Source organism: Euleptes europaea, chromosome 12 (genome assembly GCF_029931775.1).
Source record: "Euleptes europaea isolate rEulEur1 chromosome 12, rEulEur1.hap1, whole genome shotgun sequence".
Classification (NCBI taxonomy): Eukaryota; Metazoa; Chordata; class Lepidosauria; order Squamata; family Sphaerodactylidae; genus Euleptes; species Euleptes europaea.
In genome coordinates, this window is record NC_079323.1 from 1,491,023 (window position 1) to 1,512,091 (window position 21,069).

Sequence of the window (21,069 nt, forward strand, 5' to 3'; positions counted from 1 at the left end):
TCGATCCGTGTTGGGTGGGTGTGTTTGCACCCCTACCTGAGTGTGCCCTTAAAGATTCAGACTAAGCATAAGGGCTGCTGTCTCCCTGTGCTCTTCTGCCCGATCCTGCAACCCTGGCCTGATGGTTCAGGAGTGCAGCCGAATTCGATACCCGTCCCTTTTCCTTCTCCCCCTGTCCCTGCTGGGATTGGCTTGCAGCTGAGATGCCGTTTGGGGTAGGGCTCTGGCAGCCCGGCAGCCATCTGTTCCCCTCATACCTATTTAGAACATGATTCAATTTCCTCCCTGGCTTTCTGTCTGCGATCGGCCCCTCCGGCTAAGCTCCGGTTTTGGAAAGGTTCCACGGCAGGCCTTGAATTCCTCCTGGAGGGAGCTCTTGCCAGAGCAGCTCGGCCTCAGGCCGACTTCCTCCAGGAGGGGACCTCAGTGCAGGGATCCCGGGCAAACCAGCAGCCGGACAAGGTTGCGGATGCTCAGAAAGAAGCAGAAGAGGTGGTTTTTATATGCCGACTTTCTCTACCACTTAAAAAAGAATCAAACCGGCTTACAATCACCTTCCCTCCCCCTCCCCACAACAGACACCCTGTGAGGGAGGTGGGTAAGGTTGCCAACCTCCAGGTACTTATACACTTTGTTACACTACTGTGTTGTTGGTCCATTATTACCAGCCTATTCTGCATTTTCTTCCTTACCTTTGGTAATAGTGCAGTGGTGTTCATTTTGGTTGCTCAACCTCCAGGTAATAGCAGAAGATCTCCTGCTATTACAACTGATCTCCAGCCGATAGAGATCCGTTCACCTGGAGAAAATGGCTGCTTTGGCAATTGGACTCTATGCCATTGAAGTCCCTCCCCTCCCCAAACCCCGCCCTCCTCAGGCTCCACCCCAAAAAAACCTCCTGCTGATGGCAAAGAGGGCCCTGGCAACCCTATAGGTGGGGCTGAGAGAGCTCTAAGAGAGCTGTGACTAGCCCAAGGTCACCCAGCTGGCTTCATGTGGAGGAGTGGGGAAACCAGTCCGGTTCACCAGATTAGCCTCCGCTGCTCATGTGGAGGAGTGGAGAATCGAACCCGGTTCTCCAGATCAAAGTCCACCACTCCAAACCACCAGAAACTGGCAGACCAGAAGGCATAGGGTTGCCAACATCCAGGTGGGGCCTGGGGATCTCTCAGAATTACAGTTAATCTCCAAATTATAGAGCTCAGATCCCTCAGAAAATGGCAGGTTTGGAGGGTGGACTGTAGGGCATTATACCCTGCTGAGGTCCCTGACCCCTCCAAGTGCTGCCCTGCCTAGGCTTCACCCCTGAATCCCCGGGAATGCCCCAATCCAGAGTTGGCAACCCTAATTAGGGGTCATCCCCTTCTGCACTGCTGGGGGTTGGGAGCAAGCTTGGCCCTGCAATGGGTCCGTGCCCCCCTCCCCTCCATACTGTCCTGACAAGTTATTTGGGCAGCTTGTCTGGAGAAGCAGCCTTTGAACCCGGTGGGCTCAGCATCAGAACACCCCGTACCCCTTAAACTCCCTTGACCCAGTGAAGATCATACCCAGGACATGAAATGAACAGGAGATGCCCAACAGCTGAGTCTTGGAGGGGTGAGCCCAGGATGGCCTTTGCATTTGAATACCAGATCTACTGCCCCGACTTAAGTGTCTCTGGTGGTGGAGAAATGGCCCTTGGCAAATCAGCTCCTCCTTATCTCTGCTTGGGGAAGGCTGGGGCTCTTTTGGGTCCAGATGTCATGGGGTTTTAATCCCTTTTTCTGATGGCTGGCAGTGATAGCGGCTGGCCTTCCTTTCCTTGGGGGCGGGGTGGTTTGTTGGCAGACTGAATGTTTTCCGAATGACTGTGGCCCCTTATCCAAAGCAAGGAGAAAAACCCAACAGCCCCCAGCCCTAAGTTTATTGTTTCGGAGAGAAGGAGGGATAATTACAGGGCTGGCTCCTCAAACCTCCCCCCCCCCCCATGCTCCTTTTATTTTACTGCCCTCCTTGGATTTCCTGGAGTCGTTCATTCAAGACCCAACACATCCCTGTGGTTTCCATGCTTGTTACTTACTTCTCCCATTTGCACAGCCTGCAGACATCCTGATGCAGGTACAGCCTGGGCTGGGAGTCTTATAAAAGCCGCCGAGGCAGACTAGAGCAGGACAAAAGGAAGAGGTTGGCCCGGCCAGACCTGCCCTGGAAGCGTCTGCAGCGGAGCATCCCAGCCCAACAAGGCCCCGATCCAGGAGCGACACGCAGGCCAGGTGGTTCTGACTGGGGAGGCAACATGTTCGGCAGCACGCTTGGGGCAGTGGCTTCGTTTTGGGGTGGGCGTGGTGGAGGGGGTGCGCTGAGGGAAAGTGTTCTACACCCCGTGTGGGACGAGAGCACGCCTTCCAGATTGGGACGCTCCTGGAGATTTGGGGGGCGCAGCCTGGGGAGAGGGTTGTTTCAGGAAAGAGAGCAGCTCAGCCAGGATGCCCACCCTCCAAAGTGGCCATTTTCTGCAGGGGAACTGATTGCTGTCATCTGGAGATCAGCTGTAAACCCAGGAGATCTCCAGGTTGCCCCTGGAGGTTGGCAACCCTAGCAGCGCAGCACCCGCTCTGCATAAGGAGGCGATTGGAATGGGCAAAAAGGGGGCCCTTGTCTTCTGCTCCACTCTGTCGTCTTCTCTAGGTCCTTTACCCCTGCCCTTTCCTTCCTTCCTTTCCTTCCTTCCTTCCTTCCTTCCTTCCTTCCTTCCTTCCTTCCTTCCTTCCTTCCTTCCTTCCTTCCTTCCTTCCTTCCTTCCTTCCTTCTCCTCTGCTTCTTTGGCCAGCACTTTTCTGTAACCTCTTTGCGGTGAGAGACTTGCTTCCTTTTACCTATGAAACTGGACAAGGATCATTTACTGACGGCATGGCATGATTCGTATTAGTCGTAGTCTTATTATTATTAGAGTTGGTTTTTATACCCTTGTTTTCTCTACCTTCAAGGAGTCTCAAAGCGGCTTATAATCACCTTCTTTTCCTCTCCCCACAACAGGCACCCTGTGAGGTAGGTGGAGCTGAGAAAGTTCGGACTGGCCCAGGGTCACCCAGCAGGCTTTATGTGGAGGAGTGGGGAATCGAACCCGGTTCTCCAGATTAGAGTCCGCCACTCTGAACCACTACTCCATGCTGGTATTGTGGATATTTGTATTATTAACACACTGGGCTACCTGTTGCTTCAGTGGCAGCTGACTCCCCATCTCCATTCTCATTGACCAGTCCAGGACTTTCCTCGCTTTGCCTGGCTAATGTAGAGATGGGCTACACAGGGTTGCCAACTCCTGCTTGGGAAATACCCTGAGATTTGAGGGGTAAAGTCTGGTGAGGTCAGGGAGAGGAGGGACCTCAGCAGAGTATAATTCCATAAATAACACCCTCCAAAGCAGCCCTTTTCTCCAGGGGAACTGATCTCTGTCATTTGGAGAGTGGTTATAATGCCTGGAAATCTCCAGCCCCCACCTGGAGATTGGCAACCCTAGCTGCAAGTCCTTCTTGCGGTTTCTGTTTCACATCTCATCACTTGATAGTGGGCATTGCCAAGCACCAGGTGGGGCCTGGAGATCTCCCGGGATTACAACTCATCTCCAGATGGCCGAGATCAGTTCCCCTGGAGAAAAGGGCTGTGTTGGAGGGTGAACTCTATGGCATTGTGCCCCACTGAGGTCCCTCCCCTCCCCAAACCATGCATCCCCCAGGCTCCACCTCCAAATGTCCAGGGATTTCCTAACTCAGAATTGGCAACCCTGCTGCTAGCTGACATTGGACGGCTGGAGGCTGAGAAGCCTGGCCCCTGGAGTGCCATGCAAGCTTTTCCTGGGTGTGGTTTGCTCACACATGCATTTGCCCTGTGGTGCCAGGGTGATGTAGGAGAGCCAGCATGGAGAAGTAGTTAAGAGCGGTGGTTTGGAGAGGTGGAGTCTGACCTGGAGAACCGGGTTCGATTCCCCACTCCTCCACATGAGCGGCAGAGGCTAATCTGGAGAACTGGATTGGTTTCCCCACTCCTCCACCTGAAGCCAGCGGGTGACCTTGGGCTAGTCACACTCTCTCAGCCCCACCTACCTCACAAGGTGTCTGTTGTGGGGAGGGGAAGGTGATCTTAAGTCGGTTTGATTCTTCCTTAAGTGGTAGAGAAAGTCGGCATATAAAAACCAACACTTCTTCTAAGAGCGGCGGTTTGGAGTGGTGGACTCTGATCTGGAGAACCGAGTCTGATTCCGCACTCCTCCACATGAGCGGTGGAGGCTAATTGGGTGAGCCTGGTTGGTTTCCCCACTCCTACACATGAAGCCAGCTGGGTGACCTTGGGCTAGTCACAGCTCTCTTAGACCTCTCTCAGCCCCACCCACCTCACAGAGTGTCTGTTGTGGGGAGAGGAAGGGAAGGTGATTGTAGGCCGGTTCGATTCTCCCTTAAGTGGTTGAGAAAGTTGGCATAGAGAAGCCAACTCCTCCTCCTCCTCCTCTTCCGCCTTTGAAAGCCAAGGGGTTGGGTGTGCCAAGCAATGCTCCCTCTCAGGTGTGCCTTTCTCCTCCAGGTGCCTCATGGACGTCCTGCTGCCTGTTTCTCTCCTGCTGGCTGCCTGGAGCTTCCCCTTCTCCTCCTCCTCCTCTTCCTCCTCTTTCCCCCACTACCTGATCCAGCTAAACTCCAGGCGCAGCAGCTGCAAGCCAGTGCCCAGCAGCATGCGCCTATGTCACGGGGTGGGCTACAGCGAGATGCGCCTGCCCAACCTTCTGGGCCACGACACCATGAAGGAGGCCCTGCAGCAGTCCGCCTCCTGGGAGCCCCTGCTGAGCAAGCGGTGCCACCCTGACACCAAGAAGTTCCTCTGCTCCCTCTTCGCCCCCGTGTGCATCAGCGGGGTGGAGGAGCCCATCTTCCCTTGCCGGTCCCTCTGTGAGGCCGTCAGAGATGGCTGCACCCCGGTCATGGAGACCTTCGGCTTCCCCTGGCCAGAGATGCTGAACTGCAGCCGGTTCCCCCAGGGGAACGGGCTCTGCATCCCTCCCGCCGGCCCCGACGACAGGCAACCCCTCCCGAAAGAAGGTGAGTGACGGGTTGTCCACCCCCTGGGTCAGAACACCTGGTGGGCCATAGTAACAGATTGGCCGCTGTGTGAACAGACTGCTGAACTTGATGGGCCTGGGTCTGATCCAGCAGGGCTTATTGTGTGTGTGTGGGGGGGTGTGCATGTCAGGAACACCAGCCGGCCATGCCAGGAAGGTGGGCAGTTTTTAGCTTGCTTTACCTGGCTTGCTCTTTCGCTCATTATTTTGCTGCTCAAAATCTAACGCAGAATCTAATTATCCTCATAACTCAGTTTCCTGGTCATCTCAATTGTGTGTGTATGTGAGTGTATGTTCTGTGCCATCAAGCTGCTTCTGACTTAGAATCATAGAGTTGGAAGGGACCACCAGGGTCATCTAGTCCAACCCCCTGCACGATGCAGGAAACTCACAACTGCCTCCCCCCCACACACTCCCAGTGCCCAGAAGATGGCCAAGATGCCCCCCCCTTCCCATGAACTGCCTGAGTTCATAGAATTTGGCCAGGGATCCTGGAGGTTTTTTGTTGCCATCTTCTGGGCACGGAATAGGGGTCACCAGGGGTGTGTGTGTAGGGGGGAGGTAGTTGTGAATTTCCTGCATTGTGCAGGGGGTTGGACTAGATGACCCCGGCGGTCCCTTCCAACTCTATGATTCTGTGAAACGTCCTCTCATTCACAGCCTTACTCAAGTCTTGCAAACTAGGCCGTGGCTTCTTTGGTTTAGTGATGGTCGATTCGTCTCATGTTGGGTCTTCCTCTTTTCCTGCTGCGCTTAACTTTTCCTAGCAATCTCAATTAGCACTTCCAAGTATATCAAGTTTTTGGTCCTAATGTATATGAAGATATGCTTGGAAATATGAAAGCTAAAGGAAGGGAAAGGAAAGGAAAGATGGATAGCTGTGCCTGTTTGTGTACAGTGGGATTAGGGAAAGAAAGGCCTTGATTGTGAAAGAGGAGCAGGGGGGAATAAAGGCTTGGGCAAGGGACATCGTGAAGAGCTTTTCCAAACACACATAAAGGGGTTGTCCTGATTGCTCTTCTGTGAGGCAGTAACATTCCCCCCAGCGGCACGTACGCTCCACAAAGCGGGTTGCGTCAGGCCGGCCTCTCCCCTTGGGACCGCAGTTCCGCTTTCTACGAAAGGCATCTCAACTCCCTGCAAAAGGCCCCTGCTGGGCGAAATGCTTGAAAACCCATCTGCACAGATGGGCCATTGATGCAGGGCAGTTTCCCTCGCGGTCACCCCCGCCGACTGCTCCGACGCTTCCCTTTGATTATGCATGCCTTTCCCCACCGTCAGAGGTCGCCTCGGTCTCCCCACACATTTTGCCCATGTTTTCCAGATGCACAGATGTGTGGGGAGAGCAAGGCGTCCTCTGACGGTCGGGAAAGGCATGCATAATCAAAGGGAAGCACCGGAGCAGTCGGCGAGGGTGACGGCGGGGAAACCGCCCTGCATCAATGACCATAGTGGGGGTATTGTCTGAGGGCAAAGCTGTGTGTGGCAATAAACTAAGACTTATCCTGCATGCAGATGTCTTCACATTGTGCTTGTCTCTGTCTTTAGGGATACCAACCTCCAGGTGGGACCTGGGGATCCCCCAGAATTACAGCTCACCTGCAGACAACAGGGATCAGTTTCCCCTGGAGAAAATGGCTGCTCTGGAGGGTGGACTCTCTGGCATTGCACCCCACTGAGGTCCCTGCCCTCCCCAAGCTCCGACCCCAAATCTCCAGGAGTTTCCCAACCTGGAGCTGGCAACCCTACCGCCCCCATCTCCCACTGGTGGCCGGGAGGACCCTGCCAACCCTACTGTCCTCCTCCCCCCCCCCCGCCACCTTGTGGTAGAGAAACACATAACACTCTGGGATCAGGACACAGGAAAGAGAACTAGGGGAAGGGCCTAGAGAGCACAGTGGGAGGGACTTATAAAGTCGTCCATATTTAATGCAAGCTTAAAAGCTTTATTCCCATAAGGGTTTCATTGGCACACGGAAATATTTGAAGCTTGAAAAAGATTATGAAATGGGGATTTTATTGGGGAATCGGGGCCCCAGTTCCTGTAAAGGGAACCCCGATATTTAATTTTCTGCTACCAAATCAGAGGGATTGGATCGTTCCTCTTGAACTATGAGAATTGAGATCACACACACGCACAAAAGAGGCAAGACGCATTTGTCTTGAAGTAAAACAATCTTTACTCTAACTCAGGGTAGGGAAAAAGTCACTGCGATACAAAACAAATAATATCTGTCTACATTCTATGTTTCCTATACTTGCCAAAACCTTTGGCAAGGCACTAAGCTTACTTACGAGTAGGCACCCTTAGCAAAAGGAGAGCCTCTCTCCATCCTGCCTGTTCAGCAGTCAAGCAAAAAGAAAAAGAATGGTGGTCAACTGCTTTCAGTTCTAACAAAGAAATCGAAAGCAGTTGAACATGCAAAATAGTTGTATACGTGACTCTTGGGCACGATTGCAATGGCCACCACAAACTGGCCATTTGGTCAGTTACAATATTAACCCCTTAACTGTCTGACATGTAACAAAGCTCGCTCTCTAATACCCAACAGATTTTACCGGAAGCCCATTGCGGTTTATAACTACTCCGTTGCCCAGTTGATACTTACCATTTTTGGACGTTTGGACTATTGCCTATGCATCTATTCATATGAAGATTTATCTTTATGATGTTGGAATTTTGAATTGCATATGCATTTGTTTACAACTTGACTTACCTTTGGGATATCGGAATTGTGAATTGTTTACATTTATTGCTCTTTGTTCTGTTGTATATAGCACGCATTCACGTCTTGTATATATAGGTCGTTCCTTTGAATAGACCGTTTTGCATTTCTGCTAGAGTGTTATTGCTTTCATTGCTAGCTTTGCAAGTGCATAATTTTGATTCCTTACCCACCTGGAGGTTGGCAACCCTACCTTCCAGCCTTCCCTGATGCCCATCGGTTGGTGCGGTGGAACCCAGGCAGGACGGTGCTGCTGCAGTCGTCTTGCTTGTGGGCTGCCCAGAGGCCCCTGGTTGGCCACTGTGTGAACAGACTGCTGGACTTGAGGGGCCTCCTGGGTCTGATCCAGCATGGGGCCTTTCTGATGTTCTTATGGTGTCTTCTTTCCCCCTCCCCCAGCTGCGGTGTGTGCCGCCTGCCTCGACACAGGGCACCGTGAGAAGGAATTCTTGGAAAACTTCTGCAGCCAGGATTTTGGTGAGCTCCCTGTCTGGTGACGGTGGGTGCAGCAGGGGCTGCACCGGGGTGGTGCTGATAGTCAGTGGCCAGCTCGAGGGGCAGGGAAACGACACAGGCAGCTGTGGGGGGTACGGTTGCCAACTCTGGACTGGGAAATTCCTGGAGATTTGGGGGTGGAGCCTGGGGGGGGGAAGGTTTGGGTAAGGGAGGGACCCCAGCAGGCAACAAGGCTGTAGCATTCCCACTTCTAAAGCAGCCCTTTTTTGAGGGAAACTGATCTCTATAGTCTGGAAGTCAGTTATAATTCCAGGAGATCTCCAGGCCCCACCTGGAGGCTGGCAACCTGTGGGAGAGGTGGAAATGGATGAGCCATGGGCAACCACTGACGGGCATCCCTTCTCTCCCCCAGCGCTGAAAATGAGCATCAAATCCTTGTCCGGCGTGGAAGGAGATGTGAGAGTGGTCCCAGAAGCCAGGGGCCGCACCTTGTACAAACGGGACGGCTGGTCAGAGGAGGAGCTGAAGAAGCCCGTTCTGTGGCTGGCGGGGGGAGAGGCCTGCTCCTGCCAGGAGCTGGCGGGGCCGGGGGGCGTGGTGCTTGCCCTGGGGCGCAGGGTGGCTGGCCGGCTGGTCATCTCGTGGGTCCGGAAGTGGCGGCAGGGAGAGAAGGAGATGAAGAAGTTCTCCCGGGCCGTGCGGAAGCTGCGGTGCTAGAGGCCCCATCCCTTCCCACCACTGATTTTCCCGTTTCAGGCCAAGAAGCATCTTTACTTTCCCCCTGGCTCCGCGCTCACCAATATCGCCTACATGTCTGCCTTAGCCTGAACTCATCAGGTCTCGGAAGCTAAGCAGGGTCAGCTCTGGTTGGTGCTTGGATGGGAGACCACCAAGGGAGTCCAAGGCTGCTACGCAGAGGCAGGCCATGGGAACCCCCTCTGAACATCTTTACTTGAAAACTCTACTGGGTAGCCATAAGTCGGCTGTGATTTGACAGCTCTTTCCCCCACCACCGTCTTGCAACACCCAGTAGGGCTGATAATGCAGGAAAGAAACCATGACTGCCCACTTCCTTCCTTCCTTTTCTGTTTCCTTTTTTTGTGGGGCGGAGAATAAGAGAAACTCAGCTGTCCAGGACAAATTTCCCCAAACTCTGCACGGTCAAGGAGGCAGCGATGGACAGGAAGACCCATCAGGCGAAGGAGGAGAATTCCAGAGAGAGGGGGGGTGTTTGCTAGGCTCTGTATGGGTTAAAAAAGCTGGAACTGAGGGGGGGGGGTTCAAAAAGTTACCCTCTTGTAAATCAGACTGGTTTGGAATGATTTAACCAATAATAATAATAACCAGTTCCAGGCATTGGGCAACTGGCCCTGGGGCACATTGGGCACAAACAGCAGCCCGGGGACATTTTTATTCGGGGGTGGTGGGCACAGTTCTTTCTTCCCAATTTTAGGCTTACAGTGACCCATCAGGGTAGGCTAAGCTCAAGGTCACCCAGTGATCTTCATTCATTTACATTATTTATAGTGCGCCTTTCATGGCAGAGGTGGGATTTGAACCCAGGTTTCTTGGATCTTAGTCCAACGCTCCCATCACTACAGCATGCTGGTTGTAATGACTCCTTCCCTTCCCCTTTTCACACTTCTTGTGCAAGGGAGGTGTTTGCAGATGGGCCAGAGGTGGCTCCGTTTGTGTCCAATATTACCAGGCTCTGTGCTTGCGGGGTTAACCTGATTTTGGGAAGAAAGAACGCACAGTGGCCTTCCTATTATCAAAGCCCTTTTATCCCTTTTCAGTCTCCTGGACATTTTATACATTTGCAAAATATACAGTGCGTTTAAGGCATTAATTTTGGGTGGGGAAAGTAGGGATCTTTCCATAAGCACCATTTCTAAGAGCTGGAAGTAGTTTGAGAAAAGGCTTTTCTTTTGTTATCTTTTGTTCCCACAACACCTCTGATCAAACAGGTTTTGCATGTACAAAAACCTACTCACCTGTTTGGTCAAAGGCACAAATGGGATGAAAGCACACAGGGTTCCCTCTTTCACATTGCCTTCAACCCTCTGAAAAGCCTTATCAGAACACCGTTGTTGGGGTGGGACTTGCCGGTGAAATCTTATATTGTACAAAGTGGGATTTGCATTGTAGTGCTATTTTGTTGTTAATTAGGTCTAATTAAAAGACTCTTTCTTCAAGATACTTGTTTAATTTCGGGGCTGCGGGGGGAGGGGATCCTTGCTGTACCAGAATGCAGAAGTCAGGGGAATTCTGCTCCCTGACCCGGCAAGTCCTGTCATATAGGATTGCCAACCTCCAGGTAGGGCCTGGAGATCTCCTGGAATTGCAACTGATCTCCACACTAAGCGATCAGTTCCTCTGGAGAAAATTCAGACTTCAGCAGGGCATAAGGCCATAGAGTCCACCTTCCAAAGTGGCCATTTTCTCCAGGTGAACTGATCTCTCTTGCCTGGAGATCAGTTATACTTCCAGGAGATCTGGAATTCAGTCAGTAAAATTGTGACGTTTTTTTCTGAGCGCCGTGCTGTTTATTCCATTGTTATACCACCTAGAGGTTGGCAACCCTACTCCAGGTGGGACCTGGGGTTCCCCCTGGAATTACAGCTCATCTCCAGACTACAGAGATCAGCTCCCCTGGAGAAAATGGATGTTTTGGAGGGTGGACTCTCTGGCATTGTACCCCCTTGGGGTCCCTGTCCTCCCCAGGCTCCATCCCCAAATCTCCAGGCATTTCCCAACCTGGAGCCAGCAATCCTACCCCCCCCCAATCCCCCACTGATGACCAGGGGGGACCTGGTAGCCCTACACATGAGTCACAGCAGGCCACCCATGGACCTCTGCCAAACAGATGAAGAATCATTTTGTAGCAAGGAACACTTTGCTGTCTCCATTCATGCTGTCTGAAGGGGTACTCCCTCCCTCCCCCGCCCAGCTCCCTGCTCCAGAACGACAGGTGTAAACAGGTAACCGGAGAGGCCCCCTGGCATTAGACGTCATCCATCATTGATGGGCTTGGGCCATCAGGCTGCTGGCCCCACTGATCTTTCGAGAAGCCGAAGGACCAGGTGAGCAGAGAGGGCTATCCGTCTCCCCCTCCAAGTGGGAGCAGATCCACAGCATTGATGCCAGGAGACCCACACGGCCCTCCGGACCCCCTCTGCTTTGTGCATTTGGGACCAACTGAGTGGCAGGAGCTCCTTCTGACCGGCACTTTTCTCCTCCAACTCGTGCAGGTGAGGCAGAGAAGGAAAGTCCCCTTGAGCCCCCAGCCCCCCTGATGGCTTTTGATAGGAAAGGGGTCGGGAGAGGATTTCTACTCCATCCAGGTACACACAATTAATAGATCTTGGGGATAGCGACACGGAGAGAGCCGGGGCTCCCATCTGCTATTTTCCACTGAATCTTGCATTCTGAAAACTCGGGAGACTTACCAAATCATAGAATCATAGAGCTGGAAGTGAACATAGAGGCCATCTAGTCCAACCCCCTGCTCAATGCAGGATCAGCCTAGAGCATCCCTGACAAGTTCTTGTCCAGCCTCTGTTTAAAGACTGCCAGAGAGGGGGAGCTCACCCTCCTCCCGAGGTAGCTCATACCACTGTCAAACAACTACTGTAAAAAAACGTGTTCCTAATAACCTGCTGATACTTTTCCGCCCACAATTTAAACCCATTATTGTGAATCCTCTCCTCTGCTGCCCACAGGCACAGCTCCCTGCCCTCTTCTAAGTGCAGCCCTTCAAGTACTTAGAGCAGGGGTGGGGAACCTTTTTCCTGCAAAGGGCCATTTGCACATTTATAACATCATTCGGGGGCCATACCAGGTGTAGATCTCCCGGTGTGTGTGGGGGGGAGAGGCTAGGGTTGCCAGGTCTCCGGCCACCACCTGGGGGTTGGCAACCCCAGGGGAGGCCATGCAGAGAAGGCCTGGAGGGCTCCCCTGGTCCTCCCCCTCCCAGGCGGGAGGGCAGCCAGCGGTGGGCCCGAGCAAGGGAGGCGCCAGGGAGGCGCAGCCTGCGGTTGATCGGCAAGGGAGGAAGGGAGGAAAACCGAGAAAGAGGAAAAGGGAGAGAGGGAGAAAGAAATGGAAAGAGGGGGAGAAAGAAAAGGACGGAGGGAGACAGACAAAGAAAGAGAGGGAGAGAGAAAAGCCTTCCCCCACACACACACACACACACACACTCACACCCCTGCCGGCCCCACGCGACCTGGCCCCATGCCCTCCCCACCCCAGAGTCCACAAAAGGCCCCTGAAGCCCAATCGGCTCCTGCAGCTGACAGGCAGCAAGAGGGGCTTGCAGTGTGCCCCGGCGTCCCTGCACGCTGTGGCTATAGGGGGCAGCCTTGGGGGAAGCGTCCCTCCCCCTCCTCTCGCGGACCAACAGCCGTCAGTCGGCGAGAGGCGGTCCAAAGGGCGCCGCAGCATCCCTGCAAGCCGTGGCCCCAGGAACACCCTCAGGGAGGGCCGCCCTATGCCGCGCCTCCGCGGTGGGGCCCCGGAGCTCCCGAGGGCCACAAAAAATGTCCTCAGGGGCCGCATACGGCCCCCGGGCCGGAGGTTCCCCATCCCTGACGGAGAGAGCCATCCTGTCCCCCCTCAACCTCCTCTTCTCCAGACTGGACATTCCCAACTCCCCCAGCCTTTCCTCATAGGGCTCGGTCTCCAGGCCCCGGATCATCCTCGTGTCTCTTCTCTGGCAAGCAGACATGACTTTTAAAAGAATGATAAAAAGCAAGACACGTTTAAGTTAAGCAGCTTAAACTACATACGTACGTGCCGCCAAGTCACAGCTGACTTGGTGGTGACCCCAGCAAAGGGCTTTCAAGGCAAGTGAGAAGCTGCGGTGGTCGACAGTTGCCTTCCTCTGCTGAGCCTCCCTTGGTGGTCTCCCAGCCCTGCTTAGTTTCCAAGAGCTGACGAGATCAGGCTAGGCCACGCTGCCTTCCCTCCCAAATTAAACTAGGCTTGCATTTAATTTTTTTTTAAATATGAAGTGCTTCTAGTGGTTACTGGCCAAGGGCCCCTGGTTTTTAGCCTGTAGGAGGAGGCTGGTCTTGGCTGCTTTCAGGTCCTCTGGACCATAACTTGCACCTCTTTCCCTTAATTGCAGAGGGGGTCAGGTCAGCCTCTCGCAACAAAAATCAGCAAGCATCCAGTAGTACTTAAGGACAAGCAAGATTTTCTTCCTGCGTAAAGTTTTGTGGAATATAACATCCACAAAAACTTATACTGGAATAAAATTGTATGAGTTTTTCAGGTGCCATAGGAGTCCCAACCGTTTAAGGATTATATGGTCGTCTTTGGAAGCTCTGCTTCAGGTGCCCCCGCCTTCTGACACTAGGTGGGAGGCAAACCAGGAGAGGGCCTTCTTGGTCATGGCACCAAAGCTCTAGAAATCCCTCTGCAGGGAGATTCATCTGTCCCAGATGTGGTTACCTTCCATCAGTGGGTGAAGACTTTTTTTGTTTCATTTGGCATTCCTTTAATGATCCCTCCTTCCTAACCAATGTTTTAATGTTTGGTAGGTATTTTCCCTCTTGTTTTTAATTGTTTTAATGAGGTGTGTTTTGAAGGAGGTTGGTTTTAATGGTTTTTATGATGTGGTTTTTATCATGAACGTTTAAAAATTGTTAGCTGCCTTGGTGGCCCTTGTAAGGGCAGGAAGGCAGAATACAAATTTTGCAAATAAATAGAAAATATAGGTGTTACATCAACAGTCTGAAATTGGGCGACCCTCACCATCCCCAGAAAAAGGTCCTAAATCTCAGAGAAGCAGCCATGCAATGCAAGGGACATTCAGCCATCACTCGAGCATGTCTGAGGAGTAGGATTGCCAGGTCCCTCTTCGCCACCGGCGGGAGGCTTTTGGGGCAGAGCCTGAGGAGGACGGGGTTTGGGGAGGGGGAGGGACTTCAATGCCATAGAGTCCAATGGCCAAAGCGGCCATTTTCTCCAGGGGAACTGATCTCTATCGGCTGGAGATCAGTTGCAATAGCAGGAGAACGCCAGCTATTACCTGGAGGTTGGCAACCCTACTGAGGAGTGAGGAAACACATCAAAATCTGTTTCGGGAGGGCCATGAAATGAACGCGAGCTTCAGCAACGTGGACAACCTTCATAGACAAAAGCAAATCTGGTAAAGCCTTCCCTTCACGTTTGTGTCTCTCGCAGGTCTGGGAACTTCTGCCTGTTCAGCTGCTCCGCTCACAGCAATGGTCTCCCCGGCCATTGCGCTGGCCTTCATTCCTTTCGTGTTCACCCTCATCCTCCGCTACCGCCACTACTTTGTCCTCTTCTACCGAGCAGTGCTGGTTCGGCGGCTGCAGGACTATCTTACGGGAATCCCCAAGGAGGAGAGGGCATTCCAGTACGTCCTGACCCACGCCATCCCTGGAGACCCCCTCCACATCTTGGAGACCTTTGATCAGTGGAGTTACCACTGCGAGTACCTCAGTAATCTGGGACCCCAGAAAGGTGCGGTTGCTCAGCTGGCCAATGTCTTTCTTATACTGAAGGTCTTTCACTGGTAGCAACAGCATTAAAATACTGTTTACAAAAGGACTTATCTATTGGCTGGAGATCAGTTGTAATAGCAGGAGATCTCCAGCCACTACCTGGAGGTTAGCAAAAAGAACGGCACTTATGGCAAAAAATGCAGAGAACTACTCAAAGCTTTAACCTATCTTATTCTTGGCATTCTTGGACCTTACCATTCCTATGTTGTTATAACAGGGACATTGTTCCTATGTTTTCTTTTTGTACTCATGTTTCTATATGACATTGATATTTATGGTTAAAGCTTTGAGTAGTTCTCTGCATTTTTTGCCATAAGTGCCGTTCTTTTTGCTAACTTCCTACTTCAGGCACTAGTTTGTAGTTTGATTTACCTAGAGGTTGGCAACCCTAGCCATGTTTCAACCTCACCTGCGCCTTGCTCTGGGAAGAAACCTGTCAGGGCTTGTCGGGCGTGCTCCAGCTTTCCTTTTGTGACTGCTTTCCTTTGGTGCTCCCAGCCAAGATCCTGGAGCGGCTGATCTACGAGAAGGCCCCCCTCTCCGTCTTAGAGCTGGGTACCTACTGTGGTTATGCCACCATCCTCATTGCCCAGTCCCTTCCGCTGGGCGCTCGCCTGTACACGGTGGAGATGGACTCGCGCAAAGCAACGGTGGCCGAGAAGGTGATCCGCCTCGCTGGCTTCGACGATGACACGGTGAGCGTCCCGGGATGGAATGGGAGCCCTCGCCCCTCACCCTCCATGTGGCACCTGTAGTGCCTGCCTGGTGGAGGCAGGATAGGGTTGCCAACTTCCAGGTGGATCCTGGAGATCTCCTGGAGTTACAAATGATCTCCAGATGATTGAGATCAGTTCCCTGGAAACTGAGAGAACCCTTGAGCATGTGCAGTTTGCCTTTCAGCATCTGGCGACAGCCCCCTCCTCATTTGGGGAAGGGGTTCCAGGCTTTCTAGAAAGGGAGCACTGGATTTACTGTGGCTCTGTCATGGGAGAGACCCTTGCAGGGAAATGCCACAAACTTTGAGCATTTCCTCCCATCCCATGAAACTGCCTTAGTCAGCCCCTTCGGTTGTCTAGCTTGGCATGACCTGCTCTGACTGGCAGCCGCTCGGCAGGGGCTCATGCAAAGAAGGGTCTGTCTGTTATTGCATTCAGTCCAATCCTACTGGGAAATCATACCATGATGCTCAGCAGGTCGGATCTGTCCCTCACTTTCAGAGTGAGCAGGATCCTTTTCCTGGGGGTCTGCATTGACTCAGCTGCTTCTCCTTTCCCACCCACAGGTGGAACTAATTGTGGGGTCCTCTGAGGAAGTCATCCCCCACCTCAAGGAGAAGCATGGGCTGCTCCAAGCGGACTTTGTCTTCATGGACCACTGGAAGCGCTGCTACCTGCGGGACCTGCAGCTTCTGGAAGCCCACGACCTGCTGCCCAAGGGGGCCACGATCCTGGCTGACAACGTCATCTTCCCCGGGGCTCCTCAATTCCTCCAATACATCAAGGCCTGCGGGAAGTACCAGTGGAAGCTGCACCGCACCAGCCTGCAGTACTTCCGGGCCATTCGAGACGGCATGGCCCAGCTCACCTACACGGGTCTCAAGTGAGGAGCAGCTGCCCTGGGGGAACCGGTCTGCACCCCCCACAGACTGGAGGGCCCTCGCTAGCGGCAATGGGGCACCCTCATTATTTGCTTCTTTACCACACTTATACCCCGCTGTTCCGCCCTTATCAGGGCGATCAAGGCGGCTGATTAAAAATATACATCAGGAAAACTGGTCTTAAAATCATTAAAACAAAAAAACAAATCTCACATCATTAAAACAATTAAAACTGAAGCTAAAATACACATACAAAACCATCAAAGCAATCAAAACATAGGGCTGGAAGGAGGGATCACTGAGGGTACTTCAAATGAAACAAAAAAAGCCTTTGCCCATTGGTGGAAGATGGCAACAGATGGCGACAGATAAGTCTCCTTCAGGAGAGAGTTCCAGAGTTTGGGTGCCGCGACCAAGAAGGCCCTGTCCCAGGTAGCCACCTGCCTAATCTCAGAAGGCGGGGGCACCAGAAGCGGGACTTCCAAAGGTGACCATGGTGGTCGGGCAGATTCATAAGGGAGTCAGCGGTCCTTGGCAGCAGGTATGTTGGTCCCAAACCAAGTACGGTTTTGAAGGTCAGGACCAGAACCTTGAATTGTGCCCAGAACAGAGTCAGTGTAGACAGACCAACACCGGACTGAAGCGGTCCCCGTGATCCACTCCGGTTAACATCCTGGCTGCAGCATTCTGCATCAATTGACGTTTCCAAAAACTTCTCATGGGCAGCCCCACATGGAGCATAGTGAAGGGGAAAGACTCTGGGATCGGCCGGTGTGGTGTAGTGCGTAAAGTATGGCACTAGGATCTAAAAGACCTCAGTCCAAACTTTTACTCTGCCACTAAGCTGGCTGGGCGATTGTGGGCCACAATCTCTCGCCCCCATCTACCCCAGAGGGCTATTGTGAGGACAAAATGGGGAATGGATGCCCCAGTTCAGGGGTCCCCAATGGGGTGTCTGTGGGCGACATGGCCCCCACCAAGTGTTGTTATCAGGGCCAGGTGGGGCTTTTGCCCAGCAAGGCTTCTGACTGGTCGTTGGAGATTTGATTGGCAGTTCAGATTTTTAAGAACACTGCTTTGGCAGCAGCTGCCACCACAACACAAGGATCTTCACTGTGTGACTCAGGGTAAGCTGTGACAGCCATCCTGGTGACTGGCTCAGCCTCCTGTGGCACCCATTTTGTGGCTCTGCCCACCAGGTTGTGCCAGAATGCCAAAGATGCCCACAGGCTCAAAAAGGTTGGGGCTCCTTGCCCCAGCCCTTTGGACAAAGGACAAGATAAAGACGCACAGAGGAGTTGCACAGAGGCTTCGTGCAATTTGGACTCTAATCTGGAGAACCGGGTTTGATACACCACTCCTCCCCATGAATAGCAGAGGCTAATCTGGTGAACTGGATTCGTTTCCCTGCTCCTGCACAGGAAGCAAGCTGGGTGACCTTGGACCAGTCACAGCTCTCTTAGAGCTCTTTCAGCCCCACCTACCTCACAGGGTGTCTGTTGTAGGGAGGGGAAGGAAAGGTGATTGTAAGCCAGTTTGAGTCTCCCTTAAGTGGTAAAGTCAGCATATAAAAACCAACTCTTCTTCTTTTGGAACAGGAAAGGTTTGGGTGTCTTCCCCGCCTTCTGGGTGCCATAGAGACTGAAAACAAGGGTCTAAGCCATCATTCAAACCCAAATGGGCTTTAATTTTGTAAAAATTCAGAGTCGGAAGAAGCTTTGAGCCAGGGGGAGGCCTCTGGTTTTCCAGTGGCATGCAGTTTGCAGACTGTGAAATTGTTTAGAGCCTCGTTCTTGCTCTGATGGTTGTAAAGAGCCCGGAAACTATCCACAGCGACCACAGCACAGCCTGGTCTGTTGTGAGTCATATACTTGCCCCAGGGAGCTTTGTGAAGCAGCTGAGAAGGGGACCCTCCGTGGAGGGAACATTGCCCTTGGCTGAGCTGAAGCGAACCCTGCCCAACCAGTGATGATTTGCAGGTGGTGGAAGCCCAATACTCCCATGCCAGAAGTGCCAAAGGCATCCCTCTCCCATCTCCTACAATGTTCAGAGCAAAGGGATATGAGGAAGGAGCGCTGTGAGTCTTATTCCATCCTCCAGGCATCCCTGGAAAACGCCTGCCTACAGGGGTGGCCAGCAGATACTCAGCATCCTCAGCCAGTGAGAAGCCACAGAACCCCCCGAGAGCAGACTGAGGAAAATTAAGTGGAGGTTGAAAGTCCATCATGCCTCTGTCATGAGACAGAATCCATCTTGGCTCTTTTAACATCCATTTTGTTATCTGGCTGGTCAGCCTGTAATTTTCCATCATGAGGTCCGGTGCTTCACAGCTGCAGATGAGTTATCTGTAGGCCTTGTCAAGGTCTTCTTCTCAGGCCAGAGCTACTTAGCTCATGAGGAATATCTGAGTAAGGAGATGCTAATTTTTCCCTGGGAACACTGATCCAGCCTGAAGCACCCAGAAAGTTCCAGCCAGACACCCCTGTGATAGGATGCCAGATGTCACCTGTTACTACCTTTTCCTTGTTTGAGTATCCAGATGTTTGCTCACCCTCTCCTCTGCTTCCCGTTATGCTGTTGCTTAGATCGACGCTTTGCTCAAGACCTTATGCCTCAATTACCAGATGTACTACATAACATATTTAACTAAGAATCTTAACTTGACAGATTTTCATGTTATATTCAGCCACTGATCTGTAACCTGTTTGTAAACCTTTTTGCTTAATTTTATACTCAATAAAGCTTTTTGCTATTATCAGCGAGTCTGCTGGTCCAAACCCAGAACTGTTCAGTTGTGTTACCACGAAAGAAACGGGATCTGATTCTACAGCCTGATAGGACTCGGGGAAGCAACAGAGAAACAGAGGGGAAAACTATCCGGAGAACAGATGTGCAGTTAGGCTTTGCCCAGGGAAGGAAAAAAGAGTTCAGACATCCACAGGGTAAGTACATGGGGCTTAGGGGGCCAATTAAGAGACAGGAATAGAGCAGGGATCCTGTGTTACCTTAAGGAAATAGTAGGTTAGGGACTTGTGATGGGATGAAGGAAAATATCCGGAGACAAGCCGATCCTCTTGCAATAATAGGCTGAGATTCTTGGGTTTAAGGAGAAGTTCCCAAATGAAATCCAACTTCCTCTCTGCTAGAAACAGCCTGTAAGTTCAGGAGAGCTGTGGGTGTGTGAAATTCTAACTTGTCTGAAAGCAGAGCCCTGGCTGTAAATAACCAATAACTTGTTGTATTCCTTGCCTTATCCACCAAACCATTAAGCACAGAGCCCTTCCAAAGAGTAAGGTAAGGTAAAGGTCCCCTGTGCAAGCACCGGGTCATTCCTGACCCATGGGGTGACGTCACATCCCGACGTTTTCTAGGCAGACTTTGTTTGCGGGGTGGTTTGCCAGTGCCTTCCCCAGTCATCTTCCCTTTACCCCCAGCAAGCTGGGTACTCATTTCACCGACCTTGGAAGGATGGAAGGCTGAGTCAACCTTGAGCCGGCTACCTGAAACCAACTTCTGTTGGGATTGAACTCAGGTCGTGAGCAGAGCTTTTGACAGTACTGCAGTTTAACACTCTGTGCCACAGGGCTCCTCTTCCAAAGAGACAATAAACTTATTCATTTTGTATTGTGAAAAGGTGTTCATGTAAATATCTCCAGGAGTGGGGGGAAAAGTGGAAATTACTTCAGGTTCCTATTCTACCTCTCCAGCTTCCTCTACAACAGCAGCATGTATTCCAGCACAGTGATTTGTTAGCATTGTCTTACTGATCACTAGCGACCCACACCATAACTAAAATCGACTCAGCCCCTGCTACCAGAAGGTGGGACAGGGTGGGTGGGGAGCTGAGAAAGCCCCCAGCTGCCAGAAGGGGAAGCGGGCAAGGCCTCCATGTCATTGTAGCTCAGGAACAGTCTGCTGAGCATCCTAAATCAGTGGAACTCTTCCACTGCCTAAGAGTGGAGGCGGTGGCCAGAGGTTCCCTAGGACAGGCCGCTATGGCCACAAGGAAAATAGCACAGCTCAAATCAGCAGAGGTGGCCTTTTTCCTTAGGAAACACATAATCCAGACTGGATTTTGTTACAGCCCTTGGCTGGAGGAAGGCGGCTCCTTCTCTGCTGTGCTTCTCTGAGATTGCCACTTGCACAAGTCCTGCAGTCCTGTTCCCATCCCATAAAGGGGGCTTGCAATCGGTCAGTTCCCCTCTGGAGCTCCCCGCCCCTGCAGTCAGAGTAAAGACATTAAACCACTGGACCAGGGCTCGCAAGATGCAAGGAAGTGCATAACCCGCCCCCCTCCCTTGTCCCAGTGGTGGAATCACATACGACTCCAGAATGGGAATAAAGAACTGGACACAAACAGGTTTAATGGTAAATTAGTTTCTGCCAAGAGGAGACCACAAACACACAAGGCTCACACAGACATCCGCAGAGGGATCACAGCCTGCCTCAGCTCCAGGGAGGCAGGAGAGGAATCGTTCCTCTCTGGAGATCTCTGCAGGCTCATTAATGCTCTACAGAGAGCGAAGGAGTCAGCTGGGACAGCCCAGGGGCAGAGCACAGCCGCCCGTCATTTCTGGCCAAAGATTCGAGGCTGACGCAGAGCCTTGCTGCCAGCGATGTTCCTCCATGTCACTTCGAGGCAGCAGGCAGAACTCCCGTCCCAAAGCC

The 21,069-nt window shown here is 52.3% G+C and overlaps 2 protein-coding genes across 2 annotated transcripts; both read left to right on the plus strand.

Moving 5' to 3' along the window:
- Positions 1–4,564: 4,564 nt before the first annotated feature.
- LOC130485512 (secreted frizzled-related protein 2-like) lies at positions 4,565–8,988 on the plus strand. Its single transcript, XM_056858718.1, has 3 exons — positions 4,565–5,069; positions 8,215–8,292; positions 8,684–8,988. Exons 1-3 carry the CDS (start codon positions 4,565–4,567, stop codon positions 8,986–8,988), a joined length of 888 nt encoding a protein of 295 aa, XP_056714696.1.
- A 5,485-nt stretch (positions 8,989–14,473) lies between these two features.
- Positions 14,474–16,407, plus strand: LOC130485486 (transmembrane O-methyltransferase homolog). Its single transcript, XM_056858691.1, has 3 exons — positions 14,474–14,763; positions 15,303–15,499; positions 16,087–16,407. The coding sequence occupies exons 1-3, from the start codon at positions 14,502–14,504 to the stop codon at positions 16,405–16,407; spliced, it is 780 nt and encodes a 259-aa protein (XP_056714669.1). The 5' UTR covers positions 14,474–14,501.
- The last annotated feature ends 4,662 nt before the right edge of the window (positions 16,408–21,069 follow it).

Excerpts from the sequence above, each read along its gene's own strand:
- LOC130485486 (XM_056858691.1), top strand. The coding sequence starts at position 14,502 with ATGGTCTCCCCGGCCATTGCGCTGGCCTTCATTCCTTTCGTGTTCACC. Across the intron at positions 14,764-15,302 it reads TAATCTGGGACCCCAGAAAG|CCAAGATCCTGGAGCGGCTG; the intron begins GTGCGGTTGCTC and ends TGGTGCTCCCAG. Across the intron at positions 15,500-16,086 it reads CTGGCTTCGACGATGACACG|GTGGAACTAATTGTGGGGTC; the intron begins GTGAGCGTCCCG and ends TCCCACCCACAG.
- LOC130485512 (XM_056858718.1), top strand. The coding sequence starts at position 4,565 with ATGGACGTCCTGCTGCCTGTTTCTCTCCTGCTGGCTGCCTGGAGCTTC. Across the intron at positions 5,070-8,214 it reads GCAACCCCTCCCGAAAGAAG|CTGCGGTGTGTGCCGCCTGC; the intron begins GTGAGTGACGGG and ends CCCCTCCCCCAG. Across the intron at positions 8,293-8,683 it reads CTTCTGCAGCCAGGATTTTG|CGCTGAAAATGAGCATCAAA; the intron begins GTGAGCTCCCTG and ends TCTCTCCCCCAG.